This window comes from Blastomyces gilchristii (genome assembly GCF_000003855.2).
Source record: "Blastomyces gilchristii SLH14081 genomic scaffold supercont1.4, whole genome shotgun sequence".
Taxonomy (NCBI): Eukaryota; Fungi; Ascomycota; class Eurotiomycetes; order Onygenales; family Ajellomycetaceae; genus Blastomyces; species Blastomyces gilchristii.
In genome coordinates, this window is record NW_003101679.1 from 1,819,993 (window position 1) to 1,845,783 (window position 25,791).

The 25,791-nt window shown below is 38.7% G+C and overlaps 8 protein-coding genes across 9 annotated transcripts; 5 read left to right on the forward strand and 3 right to left on the reverse strand.

The window, feature by feature from the left end:
• Positions 1–405: 405 nt before the first annotated feature.
• On the forward strand, positions 406–968 carry BDBG_16666 (uncharacterized protein; the record flags this gene model as incomplete). Its single annotated transcript, XM_031724569.1, has 2 exons — positions 406–615; positions 921–968. The coding sequence occupies 2 exons, from the start codon at positions 406–408 to the stop codon at positions 966–968; spliced, it is 258 nt and encodes an 85-aa protein (XP_031577351.1).
• An 11,507-nt stretch (positions 969–12,475) lies between these two features.
• Positions 12,476–12,667, reverse strand: BDBG_16667 (uncharacterized protein; the record flags this gene model as incomplete). The annotated part of the gene is made up of 1 exon (XM_031724570.1): positions 12,476–12,667. The coding sequence occupies one exon, from the start codon at positions 12,665–12,667 to the stop codon at positions 12,476–12,478; it is 192 nt and encodes a 63-aa protein (XP_031577352.1).
• A 236-nt stretch (positions 12,668–12,903) lies between these two features.
• Positions 12,904–17,559, forward strand: BDBG_02863. Of its 2 annotated transcripts, XM_031720991.1 has the most exons (3): positions 12,904–13,631; positions 13,792–15,309; positions 15,376–17,328. In XM_031720991.1, the coding sequence occupies exons 2-3, from the start codon at positions 15,247–15,249 to the stop codon at positions 16,399–16,401; spliced, it is 1,089 nt and encodes a 362-aa protein (XP_031577353.1). In that variant the 5' UTR covers positions 12,904–13,631; positions 13,792–15,246; the 3' UTR covers positions 16,402–17,328. The 2 variants fall into 2 exon arrangements, with proteins under 2 accessions (XP_031577353.1, XP_002626686.1); XM_002626640.2 differs by having other exon boundaries at positions 13,167–15,309; positions 15,376–17,559.
• A 313-nt stretch (positions 17,560–17,872) lies between these two features.
• On the forward strand, positions 17,873–19,016 carry BDBG_02864 (glutamine amidotransferase subunit pdxT; the record flags this gene model as incomplete). The annotated part of the gene is made up of 4 exons (XM_002626641.2): positions 17,873–17,933; positions 18,017–18,093; positions 18,175–18,591; positions 18,786–19,016. 4 exons carry the CDS (start codon positions 17,873–17,875, stop codon positions 19,014–19,016), a joined length of 786 nt encoding a protein of 261 aa, XP_002626687.1.
• Positions 19,017–19,749: 733 nt separating this feature from the next.
• On the forward strand, positions 19,750–22,131 carry BDBG_02865 (transmembrane transporter; the record flags this gene model as incomplete). Its single annotated transcript, XM_031720992.1, has 8 exons — positions 19,750–20,107; positions 20,166–20,261; positions 20,325–20,425; positions 20,498–20,556; positions 20,615–20,827; positions 20,893–21,041; positions 21,142–21,383; positions 21,871–22,131. The coding sequence occupies 8 exons, from the start codon at positions 19,750–19,752 to the stop codon at positions 22,129–22,131; spliced, it is 1,479 nt and encodes a 492-aa protein (XP_031577354.1).
• A 90-nt stretch (positions 22,132–22,221) lies between these two features.
• On the reverse strand, positions 22,222–22,668 carry BDBG_02866 (uncharacterized protein; the record flags this gene model as incomplete). The annotated part of the gene is made up of 3 exons (XM_031720993.1): positions 22,222–22,485; positions 22,508–22,620; positions 22,644–22,668. The coding sequence occupies 3 exons, from the start codon at positions 22,666–22,668 to the stop codon at positions 22,222–22,224; spliced, it is 402 nt and encodes a 133-aa protein (XP_031577355.1).
• Positions 22,669–23,099: 431 nt separating this feature from the next.
• Positions 23,100–24,923, forward strand: BDBG_02867 (uncharacterized protein). The gene is made up of 3 exons (XM_031720994.1): positions 23,100–23,172; positions 23,266–23,897; positions 23,972–24,923. The coding sequence occupies exon 3, from the start codon at positions 24,155–24,157 to the stop codon at positions 24,617–24,619; it is 465 nt and encodes a 154-aa protein (XP_031577356.1). The 5' UTR covers positions 23,100–23,172; positions 23,266–23,897; positions 23,972–24,154; the 3' UTR covers positions 24,620–24,923.
• A 9-nt stretch (positions 24,924–24,932) lies between these two features.
• Positions 24,933–25,667, reverse strand: BDBG_02868 (macrophage binding protein; the record flags this gene model as incomplete). The annotated part of the gene is made up of 1 exon (XM_002626645.1): positions 24,933–25,667. One exon carries the CDS (start codon positions 25,665–25,667, stop codon positions 24,933–24,935), a length of 735 nt encoding a protein of 244 aa, XP_002626691.1.
• Positions 25,668–25,791: the final 124 nt, after the last annotated feature.

Sequence of the window (25,791 nt, forward strand, 5' to 3'; positions counted from 1 at the left end):
GTATAAATAAGCTTAACTATCTTACTTAAATAGTAAGCTTGTAGACTACAGAGTTATTATAAGAATATTATAGATATAATACTTAGTATATTAAGAAGATTGTATAAGATATACAGTAACTCTTATATATATTTCAGTCAGAGAAAAACAAATCACTGACTTCTTTAATAAGAAGTCAGCATCTAGCTATTCTATATAGATAATGAGTGAATACTCTTCTTTCATTTCATGAGTGAGAATAGCTGAAGTGATACCTCAGCAGCATCTTATTATCAAGAAAGAGTAATCTGCTGATCTTATATAGAAGCAGAGTTCTTATATTTATCAATCAGATCTTTCTATGATATATCTGAATGATGTCATAGAGTGATTGGAAACCGGTTCAGACGGGATGGAATCATCCGCATGGAAGCGATGGGCCGTGTGGAACCGCAACGGGGCCTTGGCGCGGCCGGGAGCGTGACAACATCAAAGATGAACAGGGTTTTCGCGGAGGTTGCTCCTCAGATATCTCCACAATCACAGATCAGAGATCTTCCAAAATCGAGAAGATTGGCACATATGACTAGGTCTCTTCACCTTACAATTTGTATGGCAATCTGGCCCGGGGTTGTGGTATGGTAGGGGAGAATGAGGGATACTCCCACACAGGAGTTTCAAACAACATCTGATTCGCGTTTGGCTGGATAACTTCACCACCACACGGGGTATGCGGTCAGCGATGGGGTCAAAATGCTTGTATGATCAAGGGCTTTTCGATGGATCTATTGGCAGGTTCTTATTCGAAAAATCGAGCGAGTTCGTGGTGAAGCGGTTGAGTGTTGAAGAAACTGAATTTGACATGAAAGAAAGTGATCAATATTGCAATCAAATATCACTTGATGTATAGAACCTACTAATTCATTAGTTCTATAATATAGGTTGAACCCATAGCCACTCAACACAATGAAGAACTTCAAGCTGAATAATGTATTCAACTCACTCAGTATCTTTCTGATTAACTGATCTTTTTGAATGAGAGTGCTGTAAATAAATGTACAGCAGATCAACAATATGAATAATCAAGCAGAGAATTCTCTTATCATGTTAGAAGGCTCTGTAAATAATCTCAAAGATAATTAATCTTATCTGTGATAACTGTCAATGAATATATTAATTATGATATATATCAGAGGTTCTACAATGTAGAGAGGTTTAATAAGTTTGTATATATCTGAATACTACTCAAATATCAACAGAGTTATCACTACTTAGTGATGAATAATTGCAATACTTATCAATCTCAAGAATTGAAGAATCTTTGCAGAGATACAGATATTAAACTATTATTCTTATTATTATATTTATCTGACTATAATTCTATAGAGAAGTCTTTTCACATGTTGAAGAAATAAATTAGAAGATATAGAGATCAGTTAGATACTCAGTTTAATGAAGATTTTAAAGCTTTTTTACATTATGCAGTTGAGAACTTTATGAGAGAAAAAGATGTAAAAGAATATTTCAGATCTGCTTATATAGAATAGTATTATAATAATCAGAAAAATTCAGATTGCAATTCATTCAACTATAATACAGATTTAGAGGTTGAAGCAGTATGAGATCTGCTCTCATCACTATAAGCAGTTGATAGAGATGATTTGAATTGTGGTTCGGAAGAACGTACAACCGTCGGATAATAACGCGGCCGCTTCCGAACTACTAGCGTACGCGTATGAGTGTAAAGGGGCCATAGCGGCTGCTAATTAATTTAGTGTATAATATTACAATATATAAGAAGCCGGTGTACATCTGTAATTGTATGCTGGCTTAAGCACCTTTGAATCACATCTGATAGCATGTCTAAAAATCAGTGAGAAGTGCAGGCTTCTCCAGGGCATGATAATTTCATCTACAAAGTGATTCATAGTTATCATGTCAGTGTGGTTCTAGAATGCCTCAAAAGATAGCATATAAAGAGCAGTGAGTGAAAGAGCATTCAATTAATACTACTTCACTTATTAAGGGAAAACTTCACATTCAGATGAATGCCATGTATGTGAACAGATGAGATGTGAGAAAAGAGATGAGAGTAATAAATCAGATTCAAAGAAGACTGCTCTTCACTCAAAGAGATAAAAGAAGAGAGTGATCATCACTGAAGTTGTACAATGATAACAGAAATTATATAACAATATAGTGATAGAATAATATAGTAATATAATGATACAGTGATATAGTGATATAATAATACAGTGATATAATAATAGACATTGTATAATCAATGAGAAATTACTGAAATGAATATCTTTTCTAGCTGATATAAATAACACTCTTCTCTGCTATCTGAACTGAAAGATATGCAGAATCTCTCAGAGGATTTACTCAAAGCAGTAAGAAAAGCAGCTGAAATCACTGAATCAGAATTGAAGCTCTGTACATGTACAAGAATTCTAAATGAGATTGAGATCTTGTGTACACAGTGACAGGCTGAGACAGAAGCTAAACAACAATTAGCATTCACTGCAGATCAAGTATTCACTATGAAGAGCTTCACTGATGCAATTGTCATCATTAATAAAAATAGAGAAAATCAGATCTTAGGCCTGCAGCAGAAGATTGAACATTTATACAGATAGATAACTATATTAAATCTGAAGATCTTACTATGATTGTTCATGATCTCTTCAGAAGCATATATATCATCAGAGATCACTGCATAGAATGAGAATTCAAGCATGAGATATATCAAGCTGAGAGATCTACTGAAGTTATCAAGCTTCAATAACAACTGAAAAAATAATGCTGCAATCAGCTGACTAAGTCAGATATGATCATATTATCAGATTGAATATGAACTCACAGATAGACAGTCAACAGAATTTCAACAAGTTTTAAGATCTGCTACATTTCTACATGAAAAAGTGAAGTTATTATGAATAACTGATGAAAAGATGAATCTCATAGATCTGAAGTGATATTCATTTCTACAAATATAGAATGAGTTTTTCAAATGAATCTTGCACAACTTTGAGAAAGTGAACATGTAAGATAAGTGTTATAAACACTTCACTGAGTGTAGATAAGTAAGTGATCTTATATTATACTTCATACACTTCAGCTTATACTATCTTGTATTGAATGAAGAGCTTTTAACATCTTTCTATTTACAGATCTTCATTCATGATCTTACACCTGAGTTGAGAGTGAAATGAAAATACTTAATCTCACAATCAGATATGATAGAAAAAGCATATAACATTCTCATTGTATGAGAATAAGCAAGTCAATTGTAACAGAAAATACTGCAATTGAGTATGTCTTAGCAGAGAACAGATAATCAGACTTCTATGATATAAGTCACATATCTGAATGTGATGAATCTAGATCTGAATGCTATTACTAAAGTATTAAATCCTCTGAAAAAGAGATTCTCTGAGTGAAAATCTTGATATCACAAGCATTGAGCTTGCTTCAACTGCAGATGCTAAAATCATGATATAAAAGATTACACTCAGCATACACAGTCAAGAGAAGCAAGAGAGTTAAAAAACTAGCAGAATCAGTGAGCTCAGAGACACTCACTGATATTCTATGAAAAGCCTTCAAAGTGAAAGAGATGCTCATGTTAGATAATTCTTTAAATTCTGTAAATGCAAAGAAGAAGCAGGCTTCTGAATGAGATACAGATGAGAATGAAGTAAACACTCATCTCAATATCTTAAGGCCTGAAATGTTAATGTATAGAGGATACTTGAGTAAGAATTGAGAGATGGCTGTAAAAGTGTTAGCAGATATAGAAGCTTCTATACAATATATTGATGATTATATAATCTGAAGATTGAAAGAGGTCTGCTGAGTGAAGAATCTCTGACATATAAGATTATCTGATAATTAATATTTGATATTATCTGCAAGAGTAAGAGTTTTCTTGCACTTCAGAGAATGATCTTGCTATATTTAAGCATGAGAGCTGCAGAATGTGAAATACAACCTTATTCTTAAACTTGATTGATTTCAAAGGTTCAATCTGCAGATTCAATGATGTACATGCTATATACAGTTGACTGATAGAAAGAAAATGATTCATACAATTCTATTAACTGATATGAGAAGGACATTTCATGTCTCTGATATAGAAGAATTAAATCTGCTTACACATTAACAAGTAAAGAGAACAATTTATAAGACCTCATCTGAAAGCATTCTGTATGTCATACAGAATCTGAAAGTGAAGAAAATCAAGATAAAAGATATACAGAAGAACAAGTGTATAAAGAAGCTTCTGAAGAAGTATGAAAAGATCTTCTGAATAGATCTTTCATCAGAATTGCTGCTGAAATGAGAATTCATACATGAGATTGATATAAGAGATGCAAAACCTGTCAATCAGAATGTGTACTCTCTGTCATAAATGCATCTTGAAGAACAGAAGTGTCAGATCACAGACCTTCTAGAATATAATCTTATATAATTCTTATCAAGCATGTGAGGCTTTCCAGTTCTATTTGTGAAAAAGATGAGTGAGAAGTGATAAATATGTATTAATTACTGAGTACTCAACAAGCTTATGATCAAGAATGAATATTCACTGTCACAGATTCAACAACAGTTGAATACAGTTGAAAACATCTGATATCTATTGAAGATTAATCTTCTCTCAGAATACTGACAGATCTGTGTAGATGAACTGTCAGTTCTGCAAACTATGTTTAATACATAATGAGAGAAGTTTGAATTCCTGACAATGTCATTCAGTCTGACAAATATGCTCATTATCTTTCAAATGATGATGAATACAATTCTTCATAAACAGAATGAAACCTTATATCTCATATATCTCAATGACATTCTAGTCTTTTCAAACTCATATAATGAATATCTGAAGTATCTTGATAAAGTGCTTACAACTCTGACAGAGTATAAGCTCTACATCAAATCAATCAAGTGTGTGTTTGAAACAGAAGAGTTGAAGTTCATAGAACATGTAGTGAGTGATGACTGTATACACCTCATCTCAGAGAAATTGAATGTTATAGCAAATTGACTGTGACTGAGAAATATACACTATATACAATAGTTTCTTGAGTTGGTCTTATATTACTCTAGATTTATCAAGGATTTCATATGAATATCTGTATCACTCTCAGATCTCTTAAGAGAAATAGATACAAATCTGTGAAAGAAGAAGTTTTGTTCAATTATCTGAAATACTGTATGTGAAGAGGCTTTTCTCACACTGAGAAAATGTATAATAACATTCTCAGTACTTATTCAATCAGATTGTGATAAACCTTTCTACATCAAGACAGATGCATCTAAATGAGCTATTAGAGACACTCTTCTACAGATGAGTAAGAATGACAAGCTGCATCTGATAATGTATAATGGTAAAAAACTATCAGACACTGAGCTCAATTACTCAGTATATGAAAAGAAATTACTAGTGATTAAGCACACACTGGCATTGTGAGATAGATATATTGACAACAGGCATATAACAATGATGATCACAGATCATGAAAGCCTCATCTATCTACAATCAATGATAAAACCTTTCAAACACTTAGCATGTTGAATCTTGAAGTTTCAAGTGTATAATCTTCATATCAAATACTGAAAGGAATTGAACATTGTAATATCTGATGCAATCAGTTACAGACCTGATTTCATGAGTGAGAGTTCTGTGAACCAGGTACAAGAGATGTTTGTGTTAAACACACTGAGAGAATGCAAGGAATCAGAATGAGTGAACATCATGATCTCTCACTTGAAGAATGATAAGATGTCAGATGACAAGTATCTTATGAAAGTAGTAGAAGAGATACTTTTGAACTTCAAGCTGAGAAAATTGAAAAATGATATTATGCTTTACTATGATCTAGAATATGCAGAAGCTCTCTATCTAGAATCTTCATTTTAATGTGACTTGATAACTCACATGCACAAGGAATTCAGTCACTTGAAAAGCCCTGAACTCATGAGTGTACTGAAATCAAGAGCATACTGACCAAGCATGGCTGAGAACATTCAGATGTACACTCACAAGTGCCTGAATTGCCAGGTTGTGAAAGAATCTAAGAAAGGGTTAGAATGTGAGAAAGTACAATATCAGATAAAGTGTATGATATAACTGTTTGAATAATGAGAGATGAACCTCATAGGCATATTACCGCGGATGTCAAATGAAAATTGATGAATAATCACTGCTATTGATTACACTACTGACTGGCCAGTTATAAAAGCAGTTTCAGAGATGACAGAGAAGGTGATGATGAAGTTTCTACATGATGAGATCTATGTCAACTAGACTGACCGTGTGACCGTGTCTGAGACCAGGACCAGATTTTTTGATAGTCTCATTACCAATTCGACTGATCCCATTACATGGTTTTAACATTAGATAGTAGTCTCATACTGTCTCAGTGAGACTTACTGTCTACTCTTGTCACATTTTTCAAATAAGATCATGATTTTCACTTCTCAATTTAAATTATTTTTATTGCTTTAAATGACTTTAAATCTCATTTAAGTGTTATCAAAAAGTGTTACTTTTTAAAAAATTAAAAATAGTCTAAAAAAAACCTTAAAATGTCTAAAAATAGTAACTTTATGCCAAGAATGGGACTAAATGAGACCAAATGAGACCACTTTCTTATTTTTTTCAAGTCATGGTTTCATTTTAAGATCTGATATATAGTCACTTTACATGTTTTTTTGATGGCCAGTCCCAGCGGGATTCACGCCAAGAAATGTATGGGACCAGACCAAATGGGACCAAATGTGAAATTCATGGTCCCGGCGGCCAGTCTAATGTTAACTATGAAATGCTGCATGAGATTCTAACTGATAACAGTGCAAACCTCATAGAAGAAGTGATGAGGCATTTTGTAAGTCAGTTACAGACAAGACATTGTAGAACAATATCATATTATTTGCGGATGAACAGGAAGATGAAACACTTGAATGAAATCTTGAGCAACATGCTGATGAAATACCTAGTGAGCAAGTCTATGAGATTATGAGATGAATATCTTGATCAGGCACTATTAGTCACACAAATCTGACAGCATGCAGTCATCAAGTATTCATCATTCTACCTGTTGTATGGATTGCATCCGCGCATTCTGAAGAATGCTTTGAAAAAGATGAAGGAGAAAACAACAGTTGTGAACATGAAATCAAGATTGAAAGAGATCAGTCACACACATGTAAAAGCTAACAAGTTACTTCTGAACTGAGCAATTCAATCAAAAAGAATACAAGACTCACTTGTTAAGAAATCAAGTCTTAAGATGAGAATGTGAATTCTCATACACAATGAGAGTTCTGAGAAGTTCCAACCTAGGTGATTTGAGTCATATAAAATACTCAAATCACATTCTCTGGAAATGTATGCATTGAAAGAATCAGAGGAACAGATCTTATACAACTTAATCAATAATTCATAACTTATGAAAGCAAAGATGTAAGATCTGAGTGAATTATAATCATCTACAGCACTATTATCAGTGTTGAAAAAGAAGAGACTTACAATTGAAAAGCCTCATGAAGTAAGAGAAATCATAGACACTTATGAATCAGATGATCTCACTTATTTCAATCTTTTCATAATTATAAGAAAAGAATGAGAAGAAATGAAGAAATCAGATGAACATCACACTTCAATAAGTGATGAGACTGTAGCCAGTTATATGATAATATACTGCAGACAGTGAGTGTAACATGACAAAGAGCAGTCTTAAAGTGACAGACTTGTATATGAGTCAGATCACAGAAGAAAAAGAAATTCAGAGTTGAATTCAACTGTTTATACCAGTTCAATTACAGAGATTATAGAGAATGAACTATCTGAAACATCTGCAGATATGTGAGACCAAGTCATCTCAATCTCTGAGAATGCTCAGAGATCAGGTGAGATTAGTTTCAATGAGTCATTCACTGTAGTGATCTGAGCAGGCGAAGAGAGACAGTATAATGCATGAGACAGAATCACAAAAGATGAAAGCTGCTGAATCTAGTCACTGAATACTGTACTATATAGAGGTCATGTAAGAGTAGTGACTAGCAGATAAAGAAAAAGTATAAGAAAAGAAAAGAGATAATGAATTGATTATCAACTGTAAGAGTTAGCTGTAAAAAACAAATGTTATCATACACATCTCATTCATTTTCATACATCACATGTTTAATCTATTTTCAATGTCATGTCATCTGAAAAATGTCAAAAACAAAGGAAATCTCAAAACTTGAGATCTGTAAGAGATTTGAGAGCTGCAAGCTGCTCTTATAACAATGCTGTACATATCTCTGATTCCTCTACTGCTCTGTATATAACATTAATGTCATTTATCACAAGATTGACTGGAATACTAATATAGAAATACGCACATGTACATGTAAAGAAATTGAAGAAGAGTGTGAGACTCACAGAATCAGAAGCCAGGGCAGAGGAAGCAGAGGTGAAAGAAACAGAAGAAGAAGAAGACACAGAACTGAATAAACAATAGTGAGAGTCATCTGAGGTCAAATGCTTATAATCTGGTGTGTGTAGACTGACCGTGTGACCGTGTCTGGGACCAGGACCAGATTTTTTGATAGTCTCATTACCAATTCAACTGATCCCATTACACAGTTTTAACATTAGATAGTAGTTTCATACTGTCCCAGTGAGACTTACTGTCTACTCTTGTCACATTTTTCAAATGAGACCATGATTTCCACTTCTCAATTTAAATTATTTTTATTGCTTTAAATGACTTTAAATCTCATTTGAGCATTACCAAAAAGCGTTACTTTTTAAAAAATTAAAAATTGTCTAAAAAAAACCTTAAAATGTCTAAAAATAGTAACTTTATGCCAAGAATGAAACTAAATGAGATCAAATGAGACCACTTTCTCATTTTTTTCAAGCCATGGTTCCATTTTAAGATCTGATATATAGTCACTTTACATGTTTTTTTGATAGCCAGTCCCAGCGGGATTCACGCCAAGAAATGTATAAGATCAGACCAAATGGAATCAAACGTGAAATTCATGGTCCCGGCGGTCAGTCTAGGTGTGTGCACAACCTTTCCTATAGAGAAGAAAGAGAAAGTGATAGAAGAAGCTTGAGAGTGAAAGAGAGTAGTCTCAGCAGTGTTATTATCTTTGATCAGAATGATCTCTGATGCTGAAGCAACTAAGAATCATTATTAGTATATAAAAATCACAAAATCAGAGATGAGAACAGTTACTGAATGAACACTCACTGATCTTAGAGTTGTACATGTAATTACAACACATACAAGACTTCTCAGAAAGAGAGAGAGAGACACAGAGAAATGCAGAAAGCAGAACACAGTATGTGAACAGCTCATTCTCACAATGACATTTCAGACAAGATGTATGAGTCTCACACTTATAAGTGTAAAAGAGTACAACATCTGCATTCTCATTCTTGAAAACACAGATATCTTTCATCTGTATCATGAAGTCAGATGACAGATACTAGAGAATAAGCTGATACAGATCTATTATTCTGAAGGAATTCATTAGAGTGAATGTCTCTGTAATATTGAACTTTACAGTTATGAAAAGCTTCTTAATGTCTGTGAATATCATAACTTTATACATAGTAAAACTCATAATAATTTCTTCTAAAAACAGGAAATCAGTGTCAGAAAGAAAAGATGAAAAAGAAAAAGACTTATAATTTTAACACTGTTGAGAGAGAAGATGATTCTCTGAAATGAATAAATAATTACTTTATCATGAATATTTAAAATGAATGTAATAATTGATGTCTGTGACTGAGCTTCAGATAGTTGTATTATATACAGTCTTTGTATAATAAATTATTCTAGAAGTCAGTAAGAAAGACAGAAGTGTATATACTGATAAATATAATTCATTAAGTCTATACAACATCTTCTTGAAACAGGGAGAGCTGATAACAAAAGCAGAGATAGCAAAACCAGGAGTAGTGAGAGTAAGAGTTGTGAGAACAGAGGTAGTAGAAGCAGGAGAACCAGACACAGAGACAAGTGTAGAAGATTGAGAAGTGACAGAGAAAGAGACAGAGAGAGAAGTAGTAGAGAAAGAAGTGACAGAAGAGATAAGAGAGAATGTAGAAGACTCAGTTATACATAATATAGATAATTTCTTCATTATTACATTCTTCAAGTTCTCAATCAATGATTCAATATTGAGTTCACTATCATCAGTGAATATGAATCTGTCAATATATGAAGATTCTATGTAAATAAAAACAAATATATCAGCATCTGTGTTCATATAAAATTGTGCTAGAAAACATGATTAGAAACTCACTGAGAAGAAGAAATGATTGAGAGTGTATGAAAAGATGAAGAAGATGTGTCATTCATGATAGTATGTTCTGACAATTGTTAGAAGATAAACAAGTTCTGATCATGTATGTTTCACAACATATTACACTTACTGCTAATAAACTGTCTGATATGAGCACTACAATAATACTTGTTATGAGAACAAGAAGTCATTATCAGAAACATGTATGATGTAATAGATGAACAAATGAAAAGAGTTGAACAGAAGAAGAGATAGAAATCTTGAATGAGATAGTAATGTTTGATAATAATGATGATAAAGAAAATGATTAAAGAATGAGAAAAGTTAGTGAATGAGTGATGTAATATAGTGAAAGTTTCTTTGTAAGAGTGTACACAGAATGCTAGCTGAATCAGGGATAAGATCACACAATCATGAAATGCTAGTGGTGAGCTAATCTGCATGAAGCTAGGATGTATGATATGATCACATGGGCGTGACCGAATCTGGTGAGGGAGAATGTGGTTCAGAAGAATGTACGACTGTTGGATAATAACGCGGCCGCTTCTGAACTACTAGCATACGCGTATGAGTGTAAAGGGGCCATAGCAGCCGCTAATTAATTTAGCGTATGATATTACAATATATAAGAAGCCGGTGTACGCCTGTAATCGTACGCTGGCTTAAGCATCTTTGAATCACAGAATTCCTGCAATCTTATCTGCTATAATGAACTTTTTAATCCATCTCTTATAATTTGAAATATATTCTTCTTAATATTCATATCAAGTAACTGTTCTCTTATCAACATCTGTAGATGATTCAATTCAAATTCTTTCTTCTGAAGAATGAACTTAGTATCTAATAAATTAGAAGCTTTATTAGATCTTCAGATTATCAATCATTTAAAGTATTTATCAAAGAATAAATCTGCTTATTCATTAAATTAAGATATTGAACTGCTTTGAATTAAAGATGAATTTAATGAAGTCAACAGTGAAATCAATGAAGAATTTAACAGCAGATTTAATAATGAATTCAATAGTGAATTTAATAAAGAATTCAATAAAGAATTCAACAGTGAATTTAATAAAGAATTTAATAAAAGATTTAATAACAGATCTGAATATGAATGATAATAAGATTGTGAATTCAGTTCTTCTATTTCTTTCATCATATATTTCATCATCATCACATTGATTATCTCACTTGAAAATATCATATTTAATGAAGTTGAAGCTGCTGAAGCTGAAGAAGAGAATATAACTACTGATAATTAAGAAATCTGTATAGAAGAATTAAATGTAGAAGTTATAGATTTATTCTTCTAACTCTTCTTCTTCTTTCTACTTATTAATCATTTTATTATCTTTCTTAAAGAAGTCTCAATTATTGCTTTATCATATTCAATATCATCTATTCAACTTACAATCTCACTACTCAGAAGTTGAATATAAGTATTATTATATACTATTCAGCAAGTACTCTACTTAAAGTTATAATAATTTATCTTTTAATAATATCACTGAGTAGTTATCTTATATTCAATCTATAAAGAATCTCATTTCTTTGATTATTAATTTTAAACCTTCTTTAGTTATTGACTGATAACTGTGATTCTTAAATATATAGATAACTTTTCATCATCAGATATTTTATGAATTTGAGAGAATTTAACAAGATAATAATGAGAATTGCAGAATAGTGAGATTATATCTTCTTTAATATCAAGAGCTCTTTTTAATATTAATACCTGAGTTATTAATTGTGAATCTGACACTTTAATAAAAGCTGCAGAACTGTGTATTACAGATGTGTTTGAAAATAGTGTTAAGATATTAAGAAGATTGAAAGAAGAGATAACTTCAATGATAAGATCACTCATCTTCTTCTTATACAACTTCTTCAAAAGATCAATTATCTTCTTTCAATTCTTCTTCTTCTCAATAATGATTTTATTGATCTGAAATTCATATTTATATAATATGATAACAGCTGTATGATCTACAACTTTCATCTTCTTATAGATTTATTTTATAATATACTTCTCAGCTATCTTTTCTGCAGTATATTGAATATGAAAGAAGCTGATAGTTGGATCATTTGCTGAGATAGTTCAGTATTTGATCTTGACAGAATTCTTTATCTCATTGATAATCATCTGTTCATACAATCTGTATAAGATGTCAGACTCAGGTGTAGAGATTCACAGATATTGAGAATTCTCAGACTGAGTCTCTATATCCTCCTTATTCATCTGCTTCTCCATCTCATCATTGACTGAATTCTCTTCATTATCCGGAACTTCTGGAACAGGTAGTTTGGGGAGACTGAGGCACAGGGTAGGAGTCTTTGTATGGGCTTGCAAAGCAGCAGGACGGCGGGCATTGTGAGGCATATTGAAAAAAGGGTTGATTGATATATGTGGATTTGATGATAAAGGTAAGAAAGACGCGTATTTGGATGATATTTGATTGAAAAAGACGTGTATTGGATGATATTGAATGATTCTAGAGAAATGCAGATATTTTGATTTTTTGGTGGTGTTTTGCTACTAATTTTCAGGGGGGGCTGGGAAAATTCTGTTTTCGCAAGTAATATGTCCGCCACAATACTAGGGAAAATCCCAAACAGAAAATATTGTGTTTCTTTCTGCCATTAAAAAGGTTAAACTAAATAAACCGACCGATCATGCCCGCAAAGGAAAAAGAAAAAGTAAAAAGAAAAAGAAAAAGAAAAAGAAAATCAAATCAAATCAAAACCATTGGTAGTTAACCACCAACCAGCGGGGTGGTAGTTAGTTTATATCCTCCGTAGATCTCCCGCATCCAAACCAAGTTTGCCCAACGCCCAGCCACCAGATATTATGATACAGCCTGGCTCGAAAGTTATAGAATTTGACGGCTCCTTTAACTAACCCAGAAGAGTTTATAAACTTGCTTGGAGAATATACTCTGTGTACCTTTTGAAAACCCAAACATGCGGTCAAAGCTGCTACCGACCAACCCCACACCCAACAGACACAGCCTGGAACACAAAGCACACAAAGATCTCCTGTTTAAACATAGAATAACCTCCGTTCCCGTCTCGAATCCGATGCTGAAAAATGGCCTTTTTGAACACATCCCACGAAAGTACCGCGGTGATCCTACGCAGTACGAAAGATTGACTGGAGTTTCTTTAATGTGAAACTCAAAGGAAGAAATCATAACCACAGCAAATCCTGGCAAAGCTAGCATACATCGTTGCCTATCTTGCTCCTCGCCCTTTTTTTCCCTCCTTTTTTTTTGCACCGTCATAGACATAAAGCATACATAACTATAATAAATACTTCAACTACGTTTCCCATATCTTAATCAAGTGTAAGTGCGCTACGTTAGTACATATACACGTGCGCCGTGCAGCGACGATAGGAATTATTTAGGGATTCTAATTACTCTGTATATAAAATCCGATTTGAGTTTCAGGAAAGTCTTCAATGCAGTATCCACTGAATTACGTCTCGCTAATGTTAGGATCAAGAGACCTAGGCAAAGGCCAGAAGACCATTAAAGGGGTCGTTCCTTATGCGACCTCGCATATCAAACTATAATGAACTACCGGACATACATATCGACTGAATTGTCCCAGTCTCCTCAGAGTGAGATGGGATTTTGGAAGGGGGGCGATACGCGAAGAATTGGTAATGCAGGATATTTTGAGTAAAGGATAGAAACCGAGGGCGCCGCATCCTGGCGTGAATTTATCATGAGCAGCTCGACACCAATGTTGCCATGACTGAGAAGTTTCCTGTCATTGTCTCGTGAATCTACCGCTGGTGGCTTCATCACCACGTATCGAGGTCACAGCCGTATGTATACACAAGACTGTATCGGACAGACAAGTTGGCTTGCGCGCGGTCATCCATTGCAGATATACCTTCGATGGGAAGATATGACTGGGTTATGGTTTGCGTTTTGTACGCGAAAGTCAGCTAATTATGCTGGTGCAAGACGTGGAAGATTAGAGACCTGGGAGTGCCCAAGCTCTTTCTCATGGAAACAACGGCGGATGGGACATATGCTGATACTGCCAACGAATAGGTTTCGAATCCCGGCAGGCTCGGTCGCAAACAGTGATAGGGAGGACTAACTTGAATCCCTTCAAGCCGTCGAAGCAAGTTTAGAAGGGCATATTGCAATGTGAGTTAAACTTGTGAGGAATTAGATATGGATCTGCATTCTGCATGCTTCCGGTGCCAGTATCTTTCCCTATCTTGCAACTTCGAATGACAGCAATATGTGAAGCGGTTTGGGATAGAGAATATTGATGTGATATGATTCAAATGTGGTTCACGATCATTAAGAGAGAAGAGACGCTCGGTCCTCAATATGAGATATCCAAGTGTTTTCATGTACATACATAGGTGGTCGCGTCGTTCATAACCCAGCTTCAAAATGACAGGTTTGGATCGTCTGGTGAATAACGCGAGCATAACCAACTACCCAAGTGCTTGGATAGCTAGCTATCCATCTATAGTATTTAGAATAAAGATGGAGGTTAGCAACATGGGTGGGAAGCTTTCAACCAGTACAAGACGCTGTCATTTTTTTGGTCGCGTGGCAGTCAAACTGGGGCTGCCCTGCTTCCCTGCAAAAAACACCTCAAAACGAAACCTTCCACAGACCCAAGCTAAGCTTGTACAAGCACACAACCGCCCACTCCTCCGTCCCACCCTCCCACGAACAGGTCTCCGGGTGCAGGCAGGATTTGAACTCTAGCTCCTGTAATAGTTTTATCCCTTTGTCCCTGCATTCGTATTCCCCTTTTCATCATTCTTTACACATAATTGAACTTTGCTCAAAATCTTGCAATCCACACCCATAGTCACCAATTTCCTCCGCCAGAGCAATTTTTGTCCTTTGAGCCAACCACTCCAACCGACCTATCACGAAGTCTGGCAAATGACTGGCGAAAATAACTAGCTATCAATACAAAATGTCCGCCACGCAGCCTACTGGTTCCGTAAAGCGGAAAGTTCCTAAGCTTGATGTTGCCCAGGTACGTCGGTTTCTTATTATGTCTGCCTCAACGGTATCAGTGGTTTTAACTTGGGTTTCCCTACAGATATCCCTCAACCTCCAGGATCGTCTAGGCCTGGCAAAGGTCCGCTACGAACGAACTCGTTGCCGCCGTGTCGAGCCGCTACAACAAATCCAACAGGGTGGGAGAAGAGGTCCTAGTGATGGTGAAGTTATATCAGATTCTTCTTCAGAAATGTGTGATAGCCGCTACGAAACCCCTTTTACCTCGTCCCCTCTTCCAACGCCAATGCTTCCAAACGAGCTCCCCAGGTCGTCACGGAGCAAACATGCGGCAATTTTCTTCCCCAGTTCCATTGACACCATCGGCCGTTCACGCAAGCGTGGCCTTTCCAGCCCTACAACAGAGCAACCTTCCAAGGCGACACGAATCTCGTGGAACGCCGAGAATGGGCTTCCGCAATCGTCTCCCGTCTTCAATCGCCCACATCCTACATATCATGACGATCCCAGTTCATTTGTTTCGGAGTCGGACACGATCCCTGACGGGAAACACTCACCTGTTTATCACGAAGCCAAGGAACCCGAACTTCCAACTGTCAAAGTACATAATATTACTTCGTCAAGGATCAGCTCCTCACCACCTCGCACTCCACCTCCGAACCGAAATCACACTGCACGGAATAACAGAGAGGCTGAAAATGGGGAAGATGGTGCAGATCTTTTGTTGTTCCTTGCCAATTCCCCTACTCCAGCAACTTTTCGAGGAAGAGCCAGCCCACAGGATTTCCCCCCTTCAACCCCCCCAAGCCAACAAGCTGTCCTCCCTTCATTGACCACCACACCTGGCGGAGGCGTTACCGCCAATTTTGGAACCCCAACCCAGCAGTTCAATTTCGCAGACTTCGTAAACGTTACCCCAAGCCCAGCACAGTTACCATGGGGAGGACGAACGCCAGGCACCTTGTCGAGGACCCCACGTCCTCCAAAGGAATTGAGAAAACGCCTTAATTTCGATTCTCTCGCTCCTCCATTGGCCGGAAGCCCTTCGACAACACGTGAGAAAAGAGGAGCGTTGTCTTTACAGCTAGGAGAGGAGCTACGACCGTGATAAAACTACTGTACATCCATTTTTTTTCAGATTCACCTGGCAAGAACATAGCACTTAACAATACTTGCATAAGGCACATACGACACCGACAATAAACTTTTTCTAGGTTCAACGATACGGCATATCGATTTTCTCTTCTATCCGCCGGTCATTTGTCCCCTTTCCCAAGACCAATTCCCACACTGGCCCCGGCCTTTTCATAAATTCTTTCTTCCTCGACCTACGTTTTTTGCTTTCTCCGTTCTCTTTTATTGTCTCGAATGTACACGACTAAAATTTCTCTTATGTCAACTTCCTTTGTCATTTCGCTTCCATATTTCAACGGATATTTGTACACCAAACGATCACATATGACTTGCTCAGCTTTCTGATATTTGCCCTTTTCCAACGAGTTATGGATAGCGACAACCAAACGAGCTTTTTCCCTTCCCCTTCCCCCCTTTGCCCATCAATTACAGGAAGAAATGTACGATTTCACCACGCAAATTATGCAACTTTTGCTTATTTTTCCTTATTTTTTCCCCTTTTTGCTCCAACGCTGAAAGTTGATGTTCCTTGCTTTGTCATGTATATGCCCGCAAGCTCTTTTCTACTTGCCTGTTTGCATTTCTTTACTCGACCCAACTACACGTCCGTCTAATACTAATGCACGTGAGTCCCATTCGAATGGGTACTTTGGACCCACTTAAGAAAGGACATCATGAAAATAATATGAAAAGGATTGGCAGACAATATTAGCCACCAACATTCTCATCTATTTATCTATCCTGCCTATTTTGGTGAATGATCATGAAATACTGAGTAGAGAATTGACATTTGTTATCGTATGAGCCATGACAATCGAACAAAAATTATACAAAATCGCGAAAAGACGCGTGTGACGCGCTGCTTGGATTTTTGGCCTCGTACCTACCACTTTAGGAAATGAAGAACAAGACTAGTATAGCTTTGTGTTAGCGGATTAGGGTGTAGCGTGATGATTGGCTACATGTTTTCTTTTCATTGACTCGCAATTTTTGGCTCTATTTTTAGATTTAAAGTTATCTCCTCGTCTGGCCGTGAGACCAACGATTAACGTGGGCTGTTAGCGTGTACATTAGTGTATTAAATACGCGTAAACTGGCTAATCTAAGAGATTGCCTGTATTGAGGTGTTTTGTTGTAATCTATGTAATCTATTTGTAAGAAATCCCGGGACGCTTGACCACACTAACTTACTAAAAATTAATATCCATGTGCAATTGAAAACGAGCGCCAGCGGCTAGGACGTGACTCAGAATCAATACGGGGAGTAAGTATGAGTCGCAGGGCGTTGCTTAATAATTGAAAATGTGAAGTGAAGGAAGGGAGGATATAAAAACTCCACTGATTGGAACCTTAGACGTCTCTGAATGGCCGTCTACGAAAGTAACAAAAAGCCGGACGAAAAGCGAAAAGCAAACTGATAACTCTCAAGCCAAATATTATTAAACATGGCTTCGCAGAAGGAAGAGCCCGAATTTCAACTCATCGGAACCCACACGCGGTATTCCAGTATGACGAATCGATTTGCTAATATTTGATGCTTAAACTTCCTAGGTATATCCCTAACTTGACTACTCGTTGCATACATACAGGTTGGACAACGCGCGTGGAAACACTCTTGGAATATTACCAGATTCCGTACAAGAAAACATTTATCAAGCTTTCAGAAGTGAGAAATATTCCCAACTTCTAAGTTATTAGCCTCTCTACCATCTTCCAGCTTGACCCCTAATGAACAAAATCCCGGAAGGTCAAAGAACATTCTGAATCTGGCCTCGTGCCCGTCCTCACCGCCCGCTCCTTGCCCGCTCACACACAGATCACCGACAGCCTCTCTATCTGTGAATTCCTAGCTGAGTCTCACCCGGACCTCCCCCTATGGCCAAAAGACCGCTACCTCCGCGCCCTGGCGAGGAGCGCGGTTGCACAGATGCATTCCGGCTTCACCGCCGTTAGAAGCACCTACCATTCTAACTTCATAGGAAAGTATACGGGAAATATCCCAGTGTCTCAGGATGCAAAGAAGGAGATAGAGCGAATCCTGGCGATATGGACAAATGCGAGGCGGCAGACGACAGTACAGTTGAAGGCACTGGGGAAGGCGGATGATGGGTTTCTGTTTGGCAAATTTGGGATTGCGGATTCGTTTTATTGGCCTGTCCTATGGGTATGTTAACTATTTTCTCTCTTCATTTTCTCTACTTTTGTGGAACTTTTCTAGAATTGTCCGCCAGAGCGGTCGACGTATGTTCTTGACAAGCAAGCTGCTGTGCGAACCTTGGAAACGTCAATGGAAAGTCAGCTGTGCATAACTATTGATCAGGATTACTAATTATTAACGATAACTGCCGTTTGTATTAGCGATTCCGGACTTACAACCTTCCTCTCACATACGCAACCCCTGAAGCGGTCGGTTGGATGAAGAAAATGTGGAATGATCCTACTCTCAAGTCATTGATTTCAGACTACTTTCGCCAGGCTGAAGATCCCGAAACGATCATACCGAAGTATGAAGACATATTCAAAACTGAATATTCAGATATTGAGTACGGGGCTTTCACAGAGGGATGGGAATTTGTGGAACCCAAATAGAATTTCCCAATGCAGGAAGATTGAATCTACCGGTTGTCAGTTATTTATCCAAACGCGAAACCAATATATCCTATGCGGGTGTTCTTCTTTGTTAATCTATATGATGCACGTCCATAGCTACTATAGCAGTCTGTCGGCCAAACAAAATCGATATGTGCTTTCTTCCAAATTTTCCATTTTACTATCATAAGACATTTCTTTTCATAATGGAGAGTGTTTCCTTCTCTTTATGCCGCTAACAGCGGGCACATTTTATAACCGAACGAAAAGCTATCTTCTTAAGAAATTTGGCTGATTGAGTTGCTGTTACCTCTTCCTAAGGGAATGATAGCGGCACTTTTAAGACATCTTGCCGGTGAAGGTTCTCAGTATTTCAAAGGTGCATTTCAGGGGTCCGAGATCGAACAAAACTGGCTGTCCGAGTCGGTGGGGGGATGCTCTTTGTGCTCCTTCTTCACATAACTATCCCTAACAACCCCACTAATGCATGTGCTAGTTCCCGCTCCTGCATGCATGGCTCCCTCATACCATGCCTATGGCACTCCAATTACGGTCTATTTGCCTTGATATTTTCTGTTTCTCATGGGTTGCTTCGAAGCAATAAGAAAGCCTCAGAGATCATATATGATCTGCCCTCCCCAGCTTCTCTCGCCTTTCTTAAGTTTTCACCCTGATCCATGATTTTGAGGCAAATTCACACCCTTGAGACTTGCAACCCTTTCCACAAGCAAATATGGAAGGGGAGAAAACACCAAACTCAACCGCTACTTCCATAGAATCGGCTGAAAAACATACGAATGCTAGTGAACAGCTTGATCCTAAAGCTGAGCAGCGATTGCTATGGAAATTTGACCTCCACATTGTCCCTATCCTATTTATTGTGTATTTCTGTGCCTTCATGGACAGAATCAATGTCGGCAAAGCCTTGATCGAAGGCCTCATAGAGGAATTGAATATGAATAGCACTAGTGATATTCGCCTTGCCCTGCTGATCTTCTTCGTTCCATATATCATTTTGGAAGTTCCTAGCAACATTCTTCTTAAGCGAGTTGCTCCCTCGACTTGGATTACTATTCTCACTTTTTTCTTCGGTAAGCTGGCCCTAAGCTTTGAAATTCATATCCCTTGCCATGTTAACGCGATGCGAAGGTCTTGTGACTGTGTGTCAAGGATTCGTGAAATGCCCGAAGGGGCTCACCGTTTGCCGATTTCTCCTGGGTGTTTTTGAAGCTGGCCTTCTCCCAGGTAACAAATACCACCGCATGGATGTTAATCCGGCTCCATCTGACGTTGGGGAGGATGGTTTAGGATTCAGCTATCTTATGAGTACGTACTACAAGGGGCACGAATTCCAGAAAAGATTCGCTGTTCTTTTTACGTCTGGAATGGTTGCAGGTGCTGTCGGGGGAGTATGATTTTGATTTCCTTTGTCCAGCAACGTCTATTTCTTTGCCAAAGTCTGACACTATCTTATTCTTCAGCTTCTAGCGTTTTCATTCGCCAAACTCGATGGTGTGGGAGGATACTCAGGATGGCGATGGTAAGATTCTCTGCGCGTGGCCCAAACAGGGAGATGGAAAATATTAATACCATGGTAGCATATTCATTGTTGAAGGCCTTATGACGATTTCACTGAGCTTTCTTACGAAGTTCCTCATCGTGGATTGGCCTTCTAAAGCATCGTTTCTCTCGGAAGAGGAGCGAGTCATGGTTGCAGCACGCTTAAAGGAGGATATGGGTTCCGCAAAAATGGACAAGCTTAACCGAGAATCTTTGCAAATCATTGTCAAGGACTGGAAAATATATATGGGGTATGGAACCCGTTCTTTCAACGCAAATCGTCCATATATAAATCCTTGACGAATTCTCCGGTTAGGGCGTTCATATACTTCACCATCAATACCTCTAGGTATTCGACAGCTCTCTTCAACCCTACTATTTTAAATCCGTTTGGGTATGACGCCTCACAATCACAAGTCCATAGTATACCTATTTGGGTGGCATCCGCGGGCCGCGACCATTCTTGTAGGCTACCTCAGCGACAGAATGCGCCATCGCTGTGGTTTCATTTTGTTTGGCTGTCTGTTCGCTAGCATTGGATATATACTGCTGCTCTGCCAACAAGACGTATCCATAAGAGTCAAACACATGGCACTCTTCATCGTCAATATTGGTGTATACGTCGCTCAACCTGTTGTCGTCGTATGGGTCTCTAACAACTTAGCCGGTCACTACAAACGTGCATTCGGGATCGCTTTCCAAATTTCTGTTGGTAATATTGGTGGTCTCGTGGCCAGTAATATGTTCGCCCCGAATGCTGCGCCTCTCTTCAAAGCAGGATATGGGAGCGCTCTGGCTTTGATATTTGTGTGTGCTCTCTTGTCTACGGTATTTATGCTTGGACTGGAGCGAGAAAATAAGAAGCGGGACTCTGGATGCCGAGATTATCGGTTCAATTTAAATATGTCGAGACGAGTTGGAGAACCTCGGGGATGACCACCCAGATTTTCGGTACACAAAATGAATGAATGGGTCACTAACTACGGAGCATTCGTCTCCCATTAAAATAATGATTACGTCCGCGTGCATAAATTATGTTGGATTGCGTGTATGGGCGTCTGTCATCATTCTTTGTTATTGATTTGTCGGTCGGTCATCTCCATGGACATGATGAGCCTGATAATCTTTATCCAATTTTCCTTATCATTTTGTAGCGCCACGAACCAGCCAACGAGAAAATTAATGTGCTGTCAATTCAACCCTGATATTCTGGCAGCATAGACCTCCATATCAATTGATTGATTCTTTGACTGATCAAGAGAGAAAATCCCCCGACTTCTCCTTCACTCATCAGATTAACATCCAAAATAACGAAGTCTCTGGTATTGCAGCCGTGGTATCAGATCAATGGGCTTTCTCCGCCCAAGCAAAGTTCTCACAATGGAGTGCCAAGAACCAGCTGCCAGATAAATATGCAGCCTCAGAAGCATCAACTGTATGTTTCCAACGGAGTGTCGGTCAATCTTTGCGATATCCGTCACTGAGTTTATGGGGTAGCCCATTATCCGATGGGAGGATTGTCGAATTCAACGAACCATCGTCGATCGAACAGTGATTATCTATGTTGTGTCATGCCCAAATTCAAAACTTTTTGTTGTCTACCGAAACTTGATTAACGTCATGTTAGATCTCATATACGCTTGTGTCATTGGAGACCGTTTGTTGCCAGTGGACTCCCGCTAACAGGACACTCTAGCATGTGCTTGTCCAGACAGCAATGCCTTAGAATTTGGAATAATATCGTGGGATTGGTTGCTGGGCTCATCTTCCAACGATTTGGGTCCTTGGGATCAACATCTTCCCGGACATGTCCATTTTCCAAATTCTTTGTTTCGATGTTTGCTTCCTGAACCAGACCCTTGCAAGAGGCAGGGTGATGAAGCAAGTCAATGCTCTCAGCCTGCCTCTGCTATTTAACTTGCTTTGCATACCATGATTTGCAAATTGCTCGTTTTGGGGTCTGCAATTCTCTCTGGAGAAGATCTCTTTGCTGTTCCGCTAAAGGCCTCGCTATTCCCAGCAACGCGCAGCGCAATTTGGCGCCCTGAACCACAAGATAAAGCTTACCAATGCATATGAAAGGAATGCACATATTCCCAGACTACGCCTTCACAAAACCAATGCCTTTATTTTTTAAGTTCTCATGTTAAAAGCTTTGCCATGGTTGGTTGCTGTACTCATGCTGACAGCGCGCCCCTTGCAAAAGCGACTCATTTTCAAATACGATCTGGTTTGGTTCATGCTGCAGATATATTACTCAATTCAAACCAGAAGATTCTTCGCTTCGGTGTATATCAAGTTCTCTCAAGTCCCATCGTGAATGCTTCTTGTGTATATGTCTACTGCGTTTCCTGCCCGCAGACACCACTCCGTCACTCTTTGATTTTTGCAATAACAAGTTTGCGTGTAAGTGGCAGGCGCCTCCAATATGTCTTCGCCTTCAGGAGAACCGATACCAGACATATCTAGTCGATTGATGAACCCTTCGATTGTGTTCTGCTTTGTAACTCCCTTGTTCGTGGGGCTGAGAGTAGCCAGCAGGCTGCATTTTACAAAGCGACTGGGAAGGGATGACTGGACCATTCTCATCTCCTGCGTAAGTTGTCTCAATGTGAAGAATGCGATATGCGCTCTGTTTCGCTTTTCCGGTCCGAGTTATTGCTGAAAAATGGGATATCAATTCATACAGTTGTTCTCGGTGATACTCTCGATAACCATGATTATTGGTACGCTCCTTTGAGCCTAAGAATCTTTTCAGCTGTCCAGTTGTGTTAACTCCACTTCAGTTTGCAAATGGGCATTTGGGAAACATATGAAACAGCAAGATCTTCTTCTTGTTCAGAAGTCATTGAAGGTGCGTTTCACATTTTCTAGACATCATACCCTCGAAGTGTTGTGCGTGTCAACAAATTTATGCTGATAAAACGCTCTATTAACATAAACATAGCTTTATGTAGGAGCCCAAGTCGTATATAAGGTGACAATTGCTCTATCCAAAATATCGATCATTTTTCTGTATCTACGTATATTCGTTGGTAAAATCTTCCGTCGAACGTGTTGGTCTCTTATCTGGATTGTTATCTGTTATACGATTGGGTCGTCAACAGCCACTGTCTTTCAGTGTACTCCGATTCACCGTGCCTGGCAAAGACAAGTCCCCGGAACCTGCATCAATCTCACAATCAGCTGGTATTCAAACGCGGCCTTCAGCATATTAAGTGATCTGGCTATATTGATATTGCCCATGCCAGTTATAAAATCTCTCCTATTACCCAAAAAGGAAAAGATTGGGTTGATGTCAATATTTGCGGTTGGTATTTTGTATGGTACCCAACCCCTTTCCCTGCTGCATTTAGGAAGTGTAGGCAATGGCTAACGCTGTTTGATTCGTTCAGCGTTTGTATCACGAGCGTGCTCAGATCCATGAAATTAGATGTTGCAACTAAAAATTTCGACGTAACATGTGCGTGCAAAGCTGCTCATTTTCTCTCCTATCCCCACCCGTTTGCTGCACGGAGACTTATGCACAGACCGAGCAATGCTTTCCGTGAATTGTAGGGTCCTCGATCGACTCTTCAATGTGGACTATCTTCGAAACGAACATTGCAATCATATGCGCCTGTATGCCGACATTCAAAGCGCCTATTTCCAAAATCTTTCCTCGGGCTTTCGACTCCTTCTATAGCGCTAGAGGCGGTCGGGAATCGAAGGACGATTCGTATCTCGGCGCATTTGTACATCGTAGTCAAGCGCCAGTAGTGAAAGTGCCCTTTTATAGCCTTACCATGCCCAGGTTTATCGGGTGGGAGCTGGTAGTGGAGAAGTTGGAGCTTTGGGCAAAACGAATGGGCAATGGAAGCAGTAGTAGTTTCGAAGCCGGGAAAGGTGGCGATACCTTTACGATTTCAAACGGCAGTACGGTAGCCGGAGAAAACTGTCAGGGAAAAAGTGAATGCAGTGAAGTTGAAACTCCAGGTGACTTGGAATACGGCAAGCGCTCGACTGTGACCCTTCAGGAAAGCACGAAGCAGACGGCTCTTTAACTATCGTGTGATTATTTTCGAAACGATTGATTGATCAGTGCACTAGTATAATGGAACTACATACCCATCCTCTCAAATCGCGGTATTGTGAAATGGTAGGATAAAAGAATTTTGCCACCGGATATGCCAGAGGGAAGACAACGGGAAACGCCATTGTCAAGGAGCAGGTGAAGCTACTTTTCCAGTCAAAGCGAATGGCTTCCAATGAATTACGTACAGTACAAATTATGTGAAGATAGCCCCATACCATTAATCGACGTAGCAATCGAGTTTTTTGACATTTTTGTTTGGTAGAGATTCCATGAAATATATATTAAAACTCGCCCACAGCCCCCTCAAACACTTTAATAGCATTCCTCACAGCGCTTGTGGCGCTCGTGGCATTCGCTCCAGTAACAATCCTCGAATCAATATGGCTAAAGTCATCGAAGTTGTGCGCCGGCGGTAAGTAATGAGCATTGACAGCTTGAGCCATCTCCTCTACGGTTTTGAGATTGTCGTCTCTGATTTTGTCTATGACTTTCAACTCAACCTCGCCCTTCGTTGGAAAGCCCGTAATCTCCTTACCCTTAAGGATCGGTTCGCCATCCCGAGTGCTTATGCCTGCGAGAATAACCGGCGCTTGGTCTACCGCACCAAGCACGCCGCCGCGATCGTAAATATCTTCCGCGATGGCCTGCAAATGGCGAGCATGCGGGAAGTCATACATTACGCCGTGACCCCCAGCTGCGAAGAAAAGTCCATATTCGTGTGCGGATAAATCACCAGCTCTGAATACCTGGTTTTTCATCTTGTGATGAAAGGGGTAATCGAAACTTTGAAGGATCCGCTGATCTTCATGGGATAAATTGTGCGAATTTAGTGAATGGTCATCGTAGGCAAACGTGCCTGTCTCTGACGCAATATCGATATCGAAGCCCGCTTCCACTAGTTCGTTGAACGCGTGCAAAGCCTCGGGGAATGAGAGTCCAGTTTTTTTCCCATCCAGGTAGAATGGAGGATGGGCGCTGCTGACAGCAATCAAAGCCTTTCGTGGGAGATCATGCATCTTGTTTAACAGGGATGTTAATGACACTTGTATAAATCAAAATGTATCGATCAAAGTGGACGACGCCAATCAACAGGAGCTGGGTGGGGAGAGCACGGGAGCCTCAGCCTTCTTATCAGCAATA